Here is a 19,346-nt window from a genome sequence, read left to right as displayed (position 1 = left end):
CACAAATCAAAACCTCAATAAGATACCACCTCATACCCCCTGGGATGGCTACTATAAAAAAAACAAACAAAACCACCACCATAAGAAAACAAAGGCTGGTGAGCATGTGAAGACACTGGACCCCTTGTGCAAACATGACTACTAGGCTCCCCCCCCACCGCCTGCCACTCCTAATTTATAGCCAGATAATAAATGTTTTTCCCCCCCGCCAAAAACAATTGTTGGTGGGATTGAAAAATGGTCCAACTGCTTTGGAAAACAGTATGTATAGGTTCTTCAAAAAAAATTAAAAACAGATCTGCCATATCCCCTAGCAGTCCCACTTCTGAGTCTATATCTGAAAGAGTTTCTTGAAAGCACTGTCTCGAAGTTTCAATGTCTTGAAAGCAATGTCTCGAACATACCCATGTTCATAGCATCACTGCTCACAATAGGAAAGTGGAAGCAACACAAATGTCCATCAATAGATTTTAAAAATGTGATATATACATATAGAATATAATTTAGTCTTAAAAGGGGAATTCTGGCACATGCTACAACATGGATGAACCTTGAGGACATTATGCTAAGTGAAATACGCCAGACACAAAAAGACAAATACTCTGATTCCACTTATACAAGGCATCTTAAAGTAGTCAAATCCACAGAAATGGAAGTAGAGGTCAAGGGCTGGGAGGAGTTGTTACTTAGTACGTATAGAGTTTCAGATCTACAAGAAGAGAATGTTCTGGAGATCTGTTGCACAACAATGTGGATATTCTTAACACTACTGAATCCATTTAAAAATATAGTAAATTTTATGTGTTTATCACATTTTAAAAAAACGCTATGAAGAAAAAAAAATGAGACCAGTTGCTTTCAAACTCCGTTCTTGAATATTAGGATTCCTAGATACCTATCAATAGCTATTTGCCTCTCACACTCTAGTATAAAAGAGACTCAGGGATGCCTGGGTGGCTCAGTCAGTTGAGCATCTGCCTTCTGCTCAGGTTATAATCCCGGGGTACTGGGATTGAGTCCTACATGGGGCTCCCTGCTCAGTGAGGAGCCAGCTTCTCCCTCTGCCTGCTGCTCCCCCTGCTCGTGCACTATCTCTGGCAAATAAATTAATAAAATCTTTTTAAAAAATAATAAAAATACAAGACACTCAAACAAAATCTTTTACCCTATCCTTTGTTTTTGAAAAAATACAATCACCAAGAAGCAGCATTCTCAGACTAAGCATTAACTCAAATACTACCTTCAAAAATACACAATTTAAGTATGGTTCCTATAAACTAAGAGGATTAAACATAAACTAGAAATACAGCAATGTTTATTTGGGCTTTATTTTAAATAAAGGATAAATATTACATTTTGGTTTTTCGTGATGTCTCTCCTTTTAAAAAAGCCTCAAGATACAACTATAAGTGAAGGTACCCACGTTAGTCATTAAAACAGATTCCAGTTACTCCATGTCCTATTAGAGGATGCTGAGTTAAAAAATAGTTTATATCCTAGTCTAAACAGCAACTGGGCAGAGACATTGCTTGTTCAACAGACATTTACTGGGAGGGTACTTTGTATCGGTACTGAGGATATACCAAAATGAATATGGGAGGAAAGCACCCAGCAAATCTCCTGCCTTTGGGTTTTCAGTTCACCCATTTGGGAACCCACCAAGAAATACAGAGTAGCCAATCTTAGATACTGAGAGGTTCCTGGTAAAGTAACCGCCTCTAAATGAAAAGGATATTTCAGGGGGAGGGCAAAGTTGCATCTGAGAGAGATAGGCCCCTTAACCATCTGCATTTATAATACAGAAAAAGTAACATCACGAGAAGAGCTAATTTGATTCTTTGCAGTCTTTCTCTTCCATATGCTGCATTATCCTTGCCTGGCACTCAGATGGTTTTATGGCAGGCCTGTGCTGGGGCTCTGCCTGGGGACTGAGCCATAGCTCCCTCAGGACCCAGATCTGTAAAATGAAAAGTTCCATCTGCTCTCCAGATTCACTTGCATACCAGTATTCAGGGAGCTCCAAATGTAGAATTTTCAAATTAGGGTGGGTTTGCTGGAGATTGGTTTTATCCGCACATTAACTCTTGCATGGCAGCAGGCAGTGCCGAGGATTTGTTTTGTTTTCCTTTAGAACATGATAACAAAGGTATTGGAAATCATTGGGTTTGTCCTCAGAGCCAAGGTAAAGGACAGGTGTTTAAATCACCATGTACCCTATTTGCTCCTTGTTATCAATCTCTCTCTCTCCAGAGATATTTGCTTATTAGCTCCTTGGGTGAGACTCTCCCCCTTCTTACTTTCCATTCTAAAAAATGAAAACACTAGGAGACTAAGGGAAAATAGTAAATAAAACCTTCAAATTCAGCAGCCTGAACAGATGCTTTCCAAACAGACCTCTCTCATGGGGATCACGCTGGGAGAGAATAAGGCAGCACTCTTTTTCCCAAAGTAGTCCTAAAAGGTGCTAAAGAAATGTACCTGTTTCCTTTTATATCTTGAAGCCTGCCCTGCAAAGCTGCCTTATGTGGGATGTGTATGCTGGGGGTGGGGGGCATGGGGTGGGGAGGAGTGAGAGAAAGCTAATAAGAGGAAATGCCTTGTGACCCCAGGTCTGTCATTTGACATTTTCCTGTAGGAGTTTATGCCTGTCTGGCATCTTTTTAAAACTTGGTTCTTTGTATGAGCAGCCTGGGGGACAGGGTGCAGCTTCTCTGGGGTCCTTTCCCCTAAATGCTTTTCCCATCTGTGTAATGACCTCTGGGTTCAGTATTTGCCACTTTCTTCTGAGCTGTAACCCTGTGTTTATATCCTGCTCCAGGTCACTCAGTAGTTCAGAAAGAGGCCGTGAAGACATGCCGTTGCTCAAACATCATCCTAGCCCTCGTTGGGGTGGTTCAGGCTGCAAAGCAGTTGGTGGTGCCTCTGCTCCCAGCAAATGTCCTGGACCCCTGGACCCTCAGAGGCAGGCTAGCAGAGCAACACCTTGCCCTGGGCTGCTGCCCACAGGAATGCCAGGGCATCTCACAGACACCAGGGCTGCACCCCTGACCCCACTCGGCTCAGCTCTGCCTTCCCCTGTTCCCTCAAGTTCACAGGCTGCAACTGATCAACTGACTGGAAGGGACAGTCAGACAGGGCAACAGCCTCTTCTGCCCTACGCCCCAGCAGTGACGCACAGAAGCAATGGGTACAGCCTGGTCCAGCCTGCAAGTCCAAGAGGCCATGAGCCCAACAGCCCAGAGCATGGGATAGAAGAGGCAACAAGGCGGCAGGTCTCGGTGCCTCAGCTGCCTGCCCCGCCTCGGGTGAAGTGGGCCCACGCAGTCAGAGAGGACAGCCTCCCTGAGAACTCTTCAGCACCTGAGTTTGCAAACCAGAAGCACTATAAAACACAGCAGTCTCTTCCAAGCTCAAGCAACACTCTTGAGGACACGCCTCTTGGGACGCCAAGCACTCCAGGGAGGATCTCCCTTCGAATATCTGAGTCAGTCCTGCAGGCCTCCCCACCACCTCGGGAGGACTATGATGATGAAGTGTTTGTGAAGGACTTGTACCCCAGTGCCACTTCTAGTCCCACATTTGAACTGCCCCCACCCCCACCGCCTCCACTGAGCCAAGACGCCCCAGTGAATAGCTTGGACGACTTTCCTCCACCTCCTCCCCAAGCTGTGTATGAGGCAGAGCTGGACAGTGAGGATTACAAGGAGCCCCGTACCAGGTAAGTGGGCAGACTCTGCGTAGGGCAAGCCCCCAGCCGAGGGAGGAAAGGATGCCCCTCTAATGAGAGATTTTCACACTGCAGACTTCCCAGATCCTCCTTCCATTGGCCTCAGGAGAGCCCTGGTATGGATATTTTTTCTATATATGCTTAAGTCATGAAACTGGCAGAACACTTTCATTTGTTTACCTTGGCTAGTTGTTACGTTAGTACCCAATACTACCACTGGGAACAAAGGAACAAGAGTACTGAAAATGAACACAAAGCCCAGAAGGTATAGTTCACTTCTGTGGACATGTAAGTTCAGAGGGTCCAGATAAGGAACATCCCTCTTCCCTGAGTTCTGAATCAGTTGAGAAGACAAAGGAGGAAGACATAGAAGACAAAAATATCACTTTTATTACTGATAGAGCTGATACTGGAAATTATGGCTTCTCTGTGAGTATAAGTGAGCCTCCTGATACTGAGCCCTAACAGGTTTACCTGCCTAGCCTCAGGGCATGCTAGACACACACTGCTGGGGTGTGTGTGTGTGTGTGTGTGTGTGTGTATGGAGGGAGCCGGGGGCGTATAGATTAGCATAGAGGCAGCCTCACTTTAAAGAAAAAGGCTGGACTACAGACAAGCTATGGTCAACTTTCTTTCCTAAGTCATTCCACGTCCATTGGAAAGGATAAAGAACAGAGCTAAAGGTCAGTTAATGTTTAGGGAAAACCTTGTGGAAGCCAAAAGAATGGGTAGAAGCACTTCCCAACAAGTACTCCCTGGGAAAAGCGATCTCTAAACCCCAAAAGGACACACTGCCTCGGTGGTAACTGCCTCTAAACACCACAGGAGTGATGTACCACCACTACCCTCTGTTCCCCTGGACCTTTCAGAAAGCTCTGGAATCTCACTGCAACATTTACCAAAACTGAATTCCTACTAGATCCATCCCCCTTAAAAAGTCACACAACTTCCCTGTGACCAACAGCCGGACTGAGGACAATGCCCTTTAGGACCCTGCAGTTTGGGAGGAATGATAACCTCAGAGCATGACTAGCTTGTCCCCACCATTCCTCACTTGAGAAGCAACAGCACTGATGTGGAAAGGTTAGGCTTCCTACCTTTCTGCTGATTCATCTCTTATCCTTTCTTTCTTAATATCCCTAGCAGCTACAGTGAATTTGCCAAGGTGACAGTTGCCAAGGAAAGGCCCGTTCCTGGTACAGTCCATTTGGTTGGTAGTCAGATACCAGCTTCCAGATCCCAAACTTCTGTCAAGGGTTCAGAGGCCAATGAGACCCATCCACCCTCCAGCATGGGTGCTCTGCCCCAACCTGATGGGGCTCTTGGCAAGCAGCCAAGTCCTGGGCAGCCACCTCCCATCCACAACTCAGTCTGTGGGACTCAGGGTTTAGAAAAGAATGTCAGTTCTGGCCCTCAGAAGACCTCAGAAGATATCAGAACAGAGGCTCTGGCCAAGGAAATTGTCCACCAAGACAAATCTCTGGCAGACATTTTGGATCCAGACTCCAGGATGAAGACAACTATGGACCTGATGGAAGGTTTGTTTCCCCGAGATGGTAACTTGCTAAAGGAGAATGGCATAAAGAGAAAGGCCATGCAGAGAACTGTCAACTGCGCAGGATATGAAAACAAGAGGTAAGTCCCTGGTAATGCCCACAAAGAGACTTACATTTAAACTCCTTCCACAGGGGTGGTGGTAAGTCTAGGACAACTTACCTGATGTTTTCCTGCCTCCAGGGATTCTGACCCAAGAGTGACACTCCACCTCAGCCTTAGGAGAATGGCTCTGAGGAGTAGGACGTGGGAAAGACTGACCTTGAGTTACCAGGCACTTGCGCAACAACAAAAATAGTAATAGCGGTGATAACTGCCATTAATACCGTTAATATTGTTCATGTTCTTTGTGTTAATCATTGTACTAATTTTTTATATAAACATTATCTCATTTAGTCTTCACAAGAACCTCCTGACGTAGCTACCAATTTTATCTCCCTTTTACAAGTGAGGAAACTGAAGCACAGAGAAATTAAGACCATGCCCTACCATAGTCCTAGAACACGTGAGTGGTGGCATCTGGATTTGAACTCATCACTATGGCTGTGCCTGCTGTCTTAATGATTTTTACAGTGCTCCCAACTCAGTAAACAAGCAACTGCCCATTCTCTGTCAGAATCACCTTGATAGAGAGCCCCACAGGGGTCCGTGCCGAGAGGGGGGCAGGGGGAAGTGGTGAGCACATCAGAGGCCTCCTCAAGGCGGAGGTGAGCACAGACTGTAAGAAGGATGAAGCCTAGACAAATGGGTTTATTTACTACACTGACATCCACTTTTCAAGAGTTAGGGTGGATGTTTGCTTCACCCTGAAAATCAAGAAATATCTGAACATGGGCGCACTTTTGTTCAGCCGGTGACACTCTGCTCCTCAGGCACCGTGAGTGCACGTTTACTGTGGTGTAATGTGTCCCAGCCCCCAGGGTGAACAGTCTGTATTTGTCTTTCTTTTGATTTCTTCTGGGTTATTGCAGTATTTTCTTGCATGTTTTGATTTCCTTAAAGGACGACTATGGGAAAGGTTTAGAGTGGTTTTTGTTTTCTTTTTAATTTTCAATGAAAGCTATGTGGATTAATGGACTGGAACTCCACAGTTAGTGGCTTCTAGACTAAATAAAAACAGCATTTCATCTAAATTTGGTCTTGCCTTTTAGAATTTTCCAGCTGATCCTAACTAAATCACTAACAGGAATACTATGTTTTGATTTGCGGGATGGGAAGAAAGAAAGAGTTATGGAGTCCTTATGGGCTCTTTGATAGGTTGCTGGAGACTCTCCTAACATGAGGCCTGAACTGTTCCCAACATCACATTCTTCACACTAGGCAGAGACTAATTAAGGTGAAGTGACTTATCCAGGGTCATATATTTAGCAAACATTTACTGAGTTCCTACAATGCGCAAGGCAGTCCACTGGGTTCCATGAGGGACCGAAAGATGAGTCTCTGTGGGTGTGCCAATCACTTAACTATGGGTGTTTGTAGTAAACCAAAGTAAGGAGCTTCCAGTCATTCTGTTCTCTGACCACTTGCTGTAGAAAGGCCAAACTTACAAACACATCCTTAGCAAAGCATTTCCTAGCATTATCACTGAGAACTTGCGTTCTCTCAATTTAGAAGTGAAATAAATGGTCATGTAACTTTTGCAGCACCGAGACCTGGAGGAATTTCAAAAGGGTGGCATGCGCCATCTTCTGGTGGAAAGGAGCATTGCCCTGTTGTGCATGAGACACAGCAAACAGCCCTTGTGAGGGTTAATTAATTAAACGCCTGAGAAGCCGATTTGTAATGCAATGAATATATCTGGGGGGACAAGCGTATCAGAAGACTTTTCTAATTTTTTCAATTACCTGAATTAAATGTTGCTTAGAACATTTATTATTAAACTATATTGCTTAGAAGTATAGTCCAAGTAGGAAACTAGTAAAAATAATTTTGTGTGGTTCTTTATTCCACAGTAAAGTGATGGCCTAGATGTTAAATGAAGTCACCAGACTGAAATACCTCTCCAAGAGAACCTAACCCACTTCCATAGAGTCATTTATTCAGCTGGTAGCATCTGACCTATACTTTGAGAGACAGCTTGGTTATAGTAAAAGAGAGAACACGAGATATTGGGTTTCTCAATTCCTGGTTGGTTCTCCAGCCTTGAAACCCCTGCTGTGTAACTGAGGAGTCGACTTCACATCTTGTCCTCACTGACCAGCAGCGGGCTCTAGGTTTCTTAGGCTCATCTGGGGTATCATGCTTAAATGAGAAGGAAAAGTGGTAAGTGGTCCAGGCAACAATTATAGCAGACGTCAGGAAGATTATTGTGACCCTGGAAGACTAGGAAACAACCTGCAATCTGAGATGTGTGCAGCACCTTGAAAATACCTTCAAGGTCATTGAGTCACAGCTCACCCGTGGTCTTTCTGTGAAATAAGGAGTCAACATCATTCTTACATTAATCACAAAAAAAGGAGAAACACACAGGGAGGTTAAATGACTCACCCAGAGTCATCTGGCAGATCCACAGGCCTGACTCCCAGGCTCCAGCCCGGTACTGCCTTTGGCATTTTCAAGCCCAGGTCTGCCTGGAATCAAGAGCCCTATACATAGTAATCACTCATTAGTAAATATTTATTCATCATAATTTCTGGGAAGGGACTGAACAGAATTTTTTACACATTTCTGAATGGACAGGGAGATAGTGAAATGAAGCTTCTGGAACGTGCTATGTACTTTTTTGTTCTTTACGACACAGGAGTGAAGACAAGGAAGCAGTGGGCATATTGGTCAACTGCCCTGCCTACTACAGCGTGTCTGCCCCCAAGGCCGAACTTCTGAACAAAATCAAAGATATGCCAGAAGAGGTCAATGAGGAAGAGGAGCAGGTGGATGTCAATGAAAAGAAGGTAAAGGAAGAATTGGGGCCTGTGTTCTGCTGTCCCCAAAAAGATAGTCAAGGTTCTGGCAAGGCTACTGGCCACTTAGAGGACAGGAGAGGAAGGAGGACCTGTCACATCACCATAGGGATGGCTGCCCATACTGTCATTGGACTCTCAACTTCATGGCACTTAGTGACTTTTCACAGCTTTCCTGTCATTTTCAGTTTTACAGATGACAAAAGTGAAGGTTACTTCCTAAAAGTCACATGGCTGAGACTAAAATCCAGGTGCCCTGCCTCTTAATCCAACATGGAGACCCCAGCACTCTTCTCAGAGCTGACCAGCCAATGCCCACGGTCGAGGTCATTTTCCTTTCATGTTTCATGGTCAGAAGGAACATGGAAACTGGAAAATGTAGAAACTTTAAGGGAAAAGACTGATTGTCAAAAGACACTTGTGAGAAAAGGTAACGTTAATCTTTAGGTTCCCCCTCTGTAGTACCCCAGTGAAGAGCTTGGAAGCACATATAGGAAATTAGCTGTTAGCAGCTGATACTCCTACAGAAATTTCAAATGTAAAGCATTTTAAAGATGACCGTGATGCCGCCGCTGTCTTCCTGCATACCCTGGAGATCTAAGCCTGGGTATGCCTGTAGCGGAAAAAGTTCTCGCCATTCCGCTTTCCCTACAGCCCCAGAGGGGCCGCCTGCCCCTGTGCTCTCAGCTCTTCATACCCGTCAGGCCTGCGTGCTGAAAAAGGACTCTTTGTTAAAGCCTGTCTCTTGCTGAGCTTGGAATGTAAGTGGCTCTCAGTGGTACCAATTCCAGGAGCAGCTTTCTTCTGTGATTCTGTTTCACTTACTCTCTGTGTCCTAAGCTCTCTTGTTTCTGTGTGGATTGAGACCACAGGATATAGACCTTGGGAGCAGGGAGTCATGGGGCAGGAGGATTTAGGGATTTTAGAAGCCCCTCCATCAGGGGGAGTCTTCCCCTCCCACTGCTCTAGCTCCTCTGGCTCCGTGGGCTCCCAAGCACATGGCTGACACGCTGATGAGGCCACTGTGGTAACACGCTCTCCCAGCCCAAGGTTTTCCCATGTAAACCCCTGCTTCATGGCACACCCTCTGGCATGTCCCTTACCTCAGTGCTGCCAAATGCCCCCATTTAATGGCTAAAAAACCCACCTGCTCTAGTCTCTCTATATTTACCCCAAAGAAGAAGCTCTATAAATACCATTACAGGTACCAGGTTGTCATGACCCCTTTCACTGAATATTTGACAGTTTTTTGTTTTGTTTTTTTGCATGTAGACATACCCTATTTTACAGTAGCAGTCGGACAAATTACTCATTGCCTTTTTTTTTTTTAAATGTGTTTCCCTCACTTTATTATCAGCTTCTCACTCTGATGATTATGTGGCAAAAGTATTTTTAGACTGGGAGTATAAAGACACAGAGGATTAATACTCACAGGAAGTAACAGTAGGTACCATGTACCGAGCACTTCTTGTTACATGTGGGCAGTGTTTTTCATAGTGCCGTATTATCTTTATTTCCACAAAACTGCTCTCACACCTGTATTGCCACATTTTACACTGAAGTCATCAGAATGAGTCAGGGCAAGAGGAGAAGACGACATGCAAGACAAAGGGACTGGCCTAGAAAAAGACCTGGAAAAACATAGGGAGCGTGTGTGTACTGAAGAAAGCTTTTGCCAGCAGTTTGGTATTTTGGGATGTAAAACAGAAAGGCTCCTACCTCAGTTAGAAATTACCAAATTTTGAGGATCAACATGAAGGTGACGAACCCCAGAAGATGAGGCTGAGAGTCTCCATAGGAGCCAGAAGGTCATAGAGGTCACATGGGGCTCCGTGTGAAAGGCTGAGGAGTATGGATCTTACTGTGTGGCAGTAGAGGACCCTGTGAGATGCTTTTAATGAACTACAAGCTTATTCATGTGAGACAGAATTTTCACTGGTGTCACTTGCATTTACATATCTGATTTGGAAACAAAATACGTGTTTTAAATGACGTTGTGGAAGGCATCTATTCGTATTTTCAGCATAGAGTTGAAAATGCAGTTCCCTTCCTGATATACATACAACAAGCTTTCTTAAGGGTGATTTTAAAAAAATGATGCTGGGCCAAGATTGTTCCAAGGCTGAGTACAGCCTCCCACTAACTTTCGTAAAGTAATAGTTTATTACCTAATATTTAAAGTTATTAATAACCTAAGATGTATCTCTAGGCATAAAATGCACTAAGAGTCTGTGGAAACTAGAGTCCCAATTTATTAATATTTTTTTAATAATTATTATTTTTTTTAAGATTTTATTTATTTATTCGACAGAAATAGAGACAGCCAGCGAGAGAGGGAACACAAGCAGGGGGAGTGGGAGAGGAAGAAGCAGGCTCATAACAGAAGAGCCTGATGTGGGGCTCGATCCCATAACGCCGGGATCACACCCTGAGCCGAAGGCAGACGCTTAACTGCTGTGCCACCCAGGTGCACCCCAATTTATTAGTATTTTTAAAAAGTAGGCTTTGAAACCAATTCTAACATATTCTTATATATACATCATAGATGATGGAGTATAAGGTTCCAAGTAAATATAAGCATTCAAGTATGAAACACTTTGTCTGAACTTTGGTCTGAACATAACTAAAGACAGTCTAGTAATTAGAACTTTAAATTATTTGCCTAACCCTGCCATATCTATTAGGTAAAAATCTGCTTCAACAGATCCCATGATTCTTATTCTGAAGGCCAAAAGGCTTTGACTTAGAGACTTAGTGGAATATTTCAAAAGGCAAAAAGACTCTGTTCCTCAGAATTGGCTTTCCCCAAGAGATCATTAGCGATCCAAATGGCTCTCAGCTGCTCATTTCTGTTGCTCTTCATTCATTCCTCAAGTTCCAGATCTCTCTGTGGTCCTTCTTCCTTTCAGCCTGAAAGAATTCCTTCAGCATTTCTTTTAAAATAGGTTTGCTGGTGACAGCTCTTAGTTTTTCTTCATTGAGAAATGTCTTTATTCTCCTGCTATTCCTGAAGGATATTCTCACTGGATATGGGATTCTGGGTTGACTGTCTTTTTTCTTTTAGCACTTTAAAATAGCTGTTCCCACTTCTTGCTCCCATGTTTGCTGATGAGAAATGCACAGTCATTTAAGTATTGTTTTTCCTGTATGCCATGTATTGTTTCTCTCTGGCTGCTTTCGAAGTTTTTTTTTCTGTATCTTTGATTTTCAACAGTTTGATTATGATCTGCATGGGCCTGATTTTCTTGGGTTTATCCTACTTGGCATTTACTAACTTCTGGATTCTGTAAATTTATGTCTTTCACCAAATTCAGGAAGTTCTCAGCCATTATGTCTTCAAATATTTTTTATGCACTATTCTCTCTTCTTCTTTGGGACTCAAGTACCACAAATATTAGACCTTTTGCTATTGCCCCACAAGTCCCTGAAGCTCTGTTCAGAATGGATAATTTCTACTTCATTCTGCAAGTGATTTTCTTAATTTCAAATATAGTTTTTAGTTCCAAAATTTCCATTCAGTTGGTTTTTTGTTTTTATTTTTCTTAAAGATTTTATTTGAGAGAGAGAGAGAGAGAGCACACGCATGAACAGTGGGGAGAGGGAGAAGCAGACTCCCCACTGAGCAGGGAGTCCAACATGGGGCTCCATCCCAGGACATGGGATCATGACCTGAGCCAAAGCCAGATGCTTAACCGACTGAGCCACCCAGGCACCCATTTGTTTGTTTTTAGATTTTATTTATTTGAGAAAGAGAGTGAGAATGAGTGGGTGGAGGGGCAGAGGGAGAGGGAGAGAATCTCAAGCAGACTGTACTGAGCAGAGAGCCTGACGCAGGGCTTGATCTCAAAACCCTGAAATCATGACCTGAACCGAAATCAAGAGTCAGATGCTTAACCGACTGAGCCAAGGCGTCCCCCATTCGGTTGTTTTAGTGTCTATTTCTTTGCCAAGAACTTGTCTTGACTTCAAGAGTGTTTACTTTTACCATGGAGGAAGGTTATAAAAGCTACTTTAAGGGCCTTGGTAATCCCAGCACTGGGGTTCTCTCAGGGTTAGCACCTGTTGGGCTTCCCCTGAGAGTTGCTCATGTTTTACTGTTGTGGTTTTTGTTTTTTTATATTGGGTGATTTTGAATTGTATTCTGAACATTTGGGGTATATGTTGTGAGACCCTGAGTTCTGTTAAAATCCTCCACAGAATGGTGATTTTTTGTTTTCGCTTTAGCAAGAAGACTCTTTAGCCTCAGACTACAAGTTCTATCCCACCTTTGGGTGCAGGTTCCAATGTCACTTCTGTTTTCAGAGCCTTTGCTGTGTTGTACAGGTCTGTCCCAAACATGCACGGTTCAGAGGCTAGTCTGGGATTTGGGTAGTTGCTTCTGTCATAGTTCACTTCTCAAAGCCTTTGCTGTGCTGCTTTGGGTCTGTCCTATACACATGCAGCTTCAGTCTGACCTAGGCCTTAATGTCAGTTCGTACACAGAATTCGGGCATCTTCTTTCCAGCTCTCTCCTGTCCAGTATTTTTCCCACATTCTCTGACTCCCAGCAGCCCCTCTGCCTGGGCCTCTGGCTGGAAAGACAAGTTCTCATGATTATAGCAGCCTGTGCTGCTATGCTGTTCTGCATGACCCTCAATAAAAGAGAAAGAAGAAATAGTAGGGATTCCCCTCACACTCTTTGGGCCAGTGCCTCTGACCAGAAAGAAGGGTTTTTCTCTTGGGTTTTTCAGTGCCTGCGCCATCACTGCAGAGTGCAGCTCAGGGACTGGAGCTACTCTTGGGAACCAGGGCTTGGGGAAGAAAAAGGGACCATTCCCCACATTCTTGAGTTCAAATAGGCCCCTTTTCTGGTCTTCTTGTTTTAAAGGCAGGGCTTTTCTCAGAGTTTTGCTGCCACATCCTGTGTGCAATTCTGCACTGGTCAGAGCAAGAGCATAAAAGGAGGAGGCAGGAAACTAACCCCCATTCTGGGTCATACTTCACATTTGGCTCCCTGCCCCAACACACTGTCATACTTGACTTGACAGAGCCCCTGTCAGAGTCCTGTGTCAAGTGGGGAGGGAGGCTGTAGTGGCTGTATGCCATCTTGGCCAATGCCAGTGTCAAGAGTTCCTCGCTCTTCTCCCTCCCCAGGATGTACCAGGAGGGAGACAGCTGTGGCAGATTTGCATTTTAGAACAGTCTCTGGCAGCTGGGGAGGTAGACTGGAGGAAGAGGTGGTCGTTGGGAGGCCATTATAGGAAAGTGATGATATCTGTGTAAGGGCAGTTGCAATAGGAGCCATGGCAAACAGATGGATTTTTAAAAAAGGGGGGTGGGAGGAGCAAAGTGGACAGAACCTGGGGACAGATTAGACATGAAGCATGGTAGAGAGAAGAGGGTCAAGGCTGCCTCTTGAGTTCCTGGCCTAGATGGCTGTCCTAACTGAAACAGGGAAAACGGAGTCATTCAGGGAGGGAGGATGATGGGCTTAGTTGAATTTAAAGAAATTCAGTATTGTTTCTTGTGTGTCAGCGATTCCTGATACCCAGAACCAAGAGACCATGCTCAGTAAATAGAACAACTTTCTGATCACAAGCCTTCCTGAGAGGAAATGAATGATAAAAAACCACTCTTAACAGAGAATGTACTAGAGAATATTTGAAATGGCAGCTGAGTCCCCAAGATCTTTTTGTTTTGCTTGGGTCACCCAGCATGGGGTGGAGGTTTGATCCCATTTCTGTCACTGGGACAAAAATCACCCCGATTCTCTCTTGGATGCAGTTCAGCTGAGAAAACCACCATGTGCTACTGCCTAGATCCTCCCATTTAAAACCAAAGAAAGAAAGAAACAACAACAAAGCCTATGGCTGAAATATCTTTATCTTTCTCATTTTTACTAGCAGGAGCCTGAACTCCACTCTGCCCCTAAACTCCAGCCACGCCACTAGGAGTCCCAAATTACTCTTACTTGAGATGAAAACGGTCCACCAGCAGAGGTCAACCGTGTTAGTGACGTGATTGACAATACTGTCAGCACAAATCCTTAAGCAGAAGGCAAAGTAGTGTTGCCACATAGGGGAGAATTTGAGTATTCCCCTGGAAGCGTCACCCTACAATGTGTGGTGGTGTGTTGTTCAGACTGTTGCCAAATCAATGATGGCACAAAAAGTAATAATAATGCAAATGTGTATAATGCCTTTATATTTCCCAGAATGCTTACGCAAGCTTTATTGTATTTGAGCCTCATAACATTCCTATAAGCTATTCTGTAGTGATCAAAAGCCTGACCCCTGGAGCCAGATGACTTGGCTCTGGTAAGTTTAATAACCTCTGTCCACCTTACTTTCCTCATTAGTAAAACCAGGATAATAATAGTACCTATCTCATCGGATTGTTGTGAGTAGTAATCAAATAGTAGAATACTTAAATAGTGCTTGGCACAGAGAAGCAGCTTAATATTTAAACATTATTAGCTTTAGGCAGGTATTATTATCCCCGTGCTCTGAGAGAGCAGAGGCACAAAAGGTTGGGTGGCTTGGCCTGATGGTGAGTTTTCCGTCAGAGCCTCAGCTCCTGATTCCTGGAGCAGTGAAGAACGGAGAAGGGGCCCAGCAGGGTTGCTGCAAGCAGATGGTGAAGTGGGAGGGGAGGGTCTGTTAAACTATATTTAGAGAAAGAACCCTTATAAATAGCATCTCACACACGGTGACGTACCAGTTTACACCCGTTGAGAAGTTAAGGGAATAAATGTCAATGACTTTGTAAATTAAGCAGTTCCTGAGAGACTACTATGTTACTAAAACAAACCCCTCCAAAAAGACCTCTATTTGTCTCTTCCACAGTGAATTCTGCAAATAGAAGTTGGTAGGGTTTTTTATTTATTTATTTATTTTTTTGGAGAGGTCTGCCTGGCAGAGAAATGGTTGTTTGGTACAGCCAACTTTCCCTTAACTGCATTTTTAAAAGCCATATTTCCGTAATTTAAAAGCTTAGAAAAATTTTTTAAAAAGTCATATGCCATCCAAATATGCACCGTTTGGGCCAGGTGTGACTGATGCTCAGTAACTCACACATCCCAGCCTGGCCACATGTGCTAGTACATCACATTACAGCCCAGCAAAGGGCCTTCAGAAATCAGAACGCTGCGAAGTGGATACTGGTTCATCCCACAGGATCCTCCCTGCATCACTCCCAGACACTTTCATCTCATTCCATTCCTCCTTACACCATGAAAACCCCCGTACACACATCAGCTCCCATACAAAGAGGCTTGCCACTCTGCCCAGCATTGGTGTCTTTGAGAACCAAAACAAGGTGTGGTGCAGAGGACAGACAGAGGATTAGACTGAGGCTGGTCCCCAGCTGCTGTTCAGCTATGTCACATTCTTGGCCCGGGGCTCGCCCACCGGGCCATGCTTGCTTGGTAGCTACCCTTTTGGTGCTGCTGGCCTACGTCAGAGCCCAAAAGCACTGGTGAGCTGAGTTCAGCAGAAACCCAGCCCAACACGTGAGGGTAGACTTCTCCTAACTGGTCTCTGCTCATTTGCAGATTCAAAATCAGCATGCCTGTCCCTTAAAATACCAGCTTCTGAGGCCATGATGAGGATTTTTTTTAATGATACCAATTAAAATTATTAATAGAAGCACTTTGAGTTCCAGAACCGATGACACAATGTTAGTTTCCAAAGAAGTCATAGTTGTAGGAATGAAAAAACATGAGGCCGTTACCTTCTCTCCTTACTACTAGTTTTTTCAAAGACTTTTCTAGAAAGTACTCAAGATGTGAGGGTGAAATGGATCCCACAACATCTGAATAATCAGAGCCCTTTTCGTGAGATTGGAGTATAGCAGTGTTGCTGCGTAGTCACCTGCCTCTTTGCATTTGGTATAACTGGTTTTCTGTGAGAAGGTGCCATCCAGTGACACTGAGAGTGGTGAGCCCAGGAAATGCAGCCTGTAAGTCCTGAGCTGACTTCATGCAGAGGTCAGCCTCTCTCAGTGTCTATCTGAAAAGCAGCAGTAATGACATTTGACTTCTCTTAACCCTGTCCAGCAGGAATACTGGAAGATGTAAAAGCAGGCAGTGGTTTTTTTCCTACTGCTTTCTATCCATATGTCCTTACTTTTCTCTTCATAGGAACAGGTATCACCATGCCGGCTCATCAGACCCTGCTGGGTGTCTGAAGCTCCTTAACTGGTTGTGTAGCAGGCAAATACCAGAGCTGCCAGCCAGAATTGGTGGGGGTTTTTTTTGGAAAACAAGTTTTCCAGGAAAACATAAGTTAAATGAAACAATCTTCTCTTCCACCTGAATTTTTCTGGGTCAGACTCCTCTGCTGGGGAGTAATATAGGCTGTACAGCTTTTTCCACTACTAAAATTATCCTTGATTGACTCTGTCTTAACTAAACAGCTTGAGGAAAGCCAAAGATGAAAAGCTGTGATGACACAGTGCAGCAGATAGGAATATTTTAGTCACCCTTTAGCCTTTGGGATTAGGCAAGTCAAGAAGACAAGTTGTCGACATGAAAGCCAGAATTTGGACAGTTAAAGGACATTAAGTACCTCTGATGGCCCAGCTTCAAGATGGGCGCATCATGGAAAAAGAAATATTTCCCCATATCATTGTGATTACTACATTTTCTGGTGATGTTGAAGAAATAGTACAGAAAGTCCTCAGGACCCTTCAAGTCTGTTAGTCAAAATTTTTTCTATTTTTCTGCTTTCTTTTCCTTCCTCTAAAAATGAAGATTTACTCTAACATCAAAAAATTGTGATCAGTTTTTACCAAGTTTCCAATTGAAGTCATATGGTTTGCTTTTATATGTATGCATAAAAAAAAATCTTTTTGAGCTGGAACCCTTTTAGTGGTTAAAGAAATAGGTTTTAACCAAAAAAAAGATTATGTCCTTTCTCCATCTGGCTACCTCAGGCTAAGAGAAAAACGAAGGACTAATGTAAAAATCACAGTTTAATTTCTCTTGTAGCAGAGTAGTAGACATTTAATAGAAATGTAGTCATTGAAACCACTAAGACCTGTACTTTATTCTTTCAGTTAAATATATTGGATATTTGTGTAATTGTTTTATATGTATAGAAATTTGCAAAAAAGATGGCAAATTATATAGCTCAGGCAACTGGAGACTGTGGAGTGCAGTGGAAAAATCATGGGGCTTCTGATAAAGGTCTCAGTGAACATTTACAAGGGTAAATTGTACAAGGTAGTTGCTAAAAATCAGGCTGACCTGAGTTCAGGGAGCCCCACATAATGGTACGTGCATCTTGGCCCATCACCTCACCTAAGCCTGTTTCTTCACTTTGTGTATGTGGATAAAATAATATCTACTGCACGATTGTTGGGACGACTAAATGAGATAATCCACCTAGAGTTTCTGGCACACAGTAACTGCTGTAGTTAATGGTAACTCAGCTCTCTGACCTTGGGCAGGTCCCTTAATTCCTTCAACTCTTGGCTTCTCTACTTGTAAAACAAGAAATATTTACTCTACTTGCCTATGGTATTGTTGTGAGGATCAAAAAAGCATGTCTTGAAAAGCCTTTCAAAAATGAGTTAACAAGCCAATTCGGAAGGCAGAGCTGTATGTAGCATGACGATTGGGAAATCTTATGAGGTGCTGGGTAGTCAAGTGTTGGCCTGTGAGAACGGCATAGATTCAGAGAAAGGCAGCTGTAGACCTTCAGGGAAAGGAAAGAATATTGTGGCCTAATGTTGGGGGGCAGTCCATACAGAGTAGGGGACCTTCAGCTGAGCCTTGAAAAAACAGGATATGGCTGGGAGAAGTCAATTCTCCTGCCATTAACAGCTCCACTGGCTAACCTCTGTTATGTGTCTTCTCTGTGAATACAGGCTGAGCTCATTGGAAGCCTCACCCACAAACTTGAGACCCTCCAGGAAGCGAAAGGGAGTCTGCTGATGGACATCAAGCTCAATAATGCCTTGGGGGAAGAGGTGGAGGCTTTGATCAGTGAACTCTGCAAGCCCAATGAGTTTGACAAGTACAAGATGTTCATCGGGGACTTGGACAAGGTGGTAAACCTGCTGCTCTCCCTCTCAGGGCGCCTGGCCCGTGTGGAGAATGTCCTGAGTGGGCTTGGTGAGGATGCCAGTAACGAAGAAAGGGTAGGTGGCCTAGCGATTTAGTTCAACAGTTTTTCCCTCTGAAGCCACGTACACAGAGGGGTGTAATTAAACACAATCCCTTTTCTGGAGAAGACTGCGATCTCTTTGGAACCGAGAGTCCAATATAGAGGTTATCAGGAAACACAGAAGAAGGCATCTTGCACGCCAAGAGGTAATGCTGACACTTCAGGCTCAGGGAATACTTAGGAAAGTGAAAACACAGGTGCCAGAGTTTCTTTCCCTCCTTTCTAACCCAGGAAAAAGAAGAGACAACAGCATGGTGGGGGTTGACATTAGAAAAAGAGAGAGGGACAAAAAAGCACTGGGACTGAGGACAGGGCGCAGGAACATGGACTCAGGCTCCAGTGTGGGGCTGCAGTTCCTCAGTGAGGATGCACTCAGGTGTCTCCACTGTGCCCTCTGCTGGAAGGAAGAGGACAGGCAGTAACAGTGGTGGCAACTCTGGCTAACATTGAAGTCCTCCATCTTTGGCTGGCACGGTGGGCTTACACACTTTACCTGCAGGTTCACTGATTCCTCACAACAGGCCAGAAAGTGATAGAGCTAGGATATGATGGATCCTGCTGCAGATCCCACATTTTATTCACTAGGTTGAACTTAATTCCATAGCTACAGTGCATTCTTCACCTACTCATCTTTTTTTAAGAAGATTGTATTTATTTATTTGAGAGCGAGAACAAGCAGGGAGAGGGGAAGAGGGAGAGCAGGCTCCCCGTTGAGCGGGCAACCTGACGTGGGGCTTGATCCTGGACCCTGAGATCATGACCTGAGCCTGAGGCAGACATTTAACTGACTGAGCCACCCAGGAGCCCCCACCTACTCGTCTTTACAGCAAATATTTACTGGGTATCTAATGTATGCCCCTAGGCTCATGGGATACAACTGGGAACAAAGCAGACAGATCCCTGCCCCCAGGGAACTTACCAAGAGAAGTCAGATAATCAACGGAGCTGTAACTATTGTACATACATATTTATTTTTTTTTTTTTTTTTTTTTTAAAATTTTTTTTTTTTTTTTTTTT

General features: G+C 44.0%; 1 protein-coding gene across 8 annotated transcripts in view; it reads left to right on the top strand.

Moving 5' to 3' along the window:
- SHROOM3 (shroom family member 3) overlaps positions 1 to 19,346 on the top strand; it is a 303,549-nt gene that overhangs the window by 277,870 nt on the left and 6,333 nt on the right. For all 8 annotated transcript variants that reach the window (XM_019805421.2, XM_034671655.1, XM_034671652.1 and 5 more), the window contains 4 exons: positions 2,819 to 3,718; positions 4,871 to 5,362; positions 8,022 to 8,172; positions 18,031 to 18,303. In XM_019805421.2, the coding sequence (XP_019660980.1) occupies positions 2,819 to 3,718; positions 4,871 to 5,362; positions 8,022 to 8,172; positions 18,031 to 18,303 (1,816 nt within the window). The remainder of the gene's footprint in view (positions 1 to 2,818; positions 3,719 to 4,870; positions 5,363 to 8,021; positions 8,173 to 18,030; positions 18,304 to 19,346) is intronic.

This window comes from Ailuropoda melanoleuca, chromosome 11, assembly GCF_002007445.2.
Source record: "Ailuropoda melanoleuca isolate Jingjing chromosome 11, ASM200744v2, whole genome shotgun sequence".
In the NCBI taxonomy this organism is placed as follows: domain Eukaryota; kingdom Metazoa; phylum Chordata; class Mammalia; order Carnivora; family Ursidae; genus Ailuropoda; species Ailuropoda melanoleuca.
The sequence above is the reverse complement of the archived record's forward strand: the minus strand, read 5'-3'. Positions and strand labels throughout refer to the sequence as shown.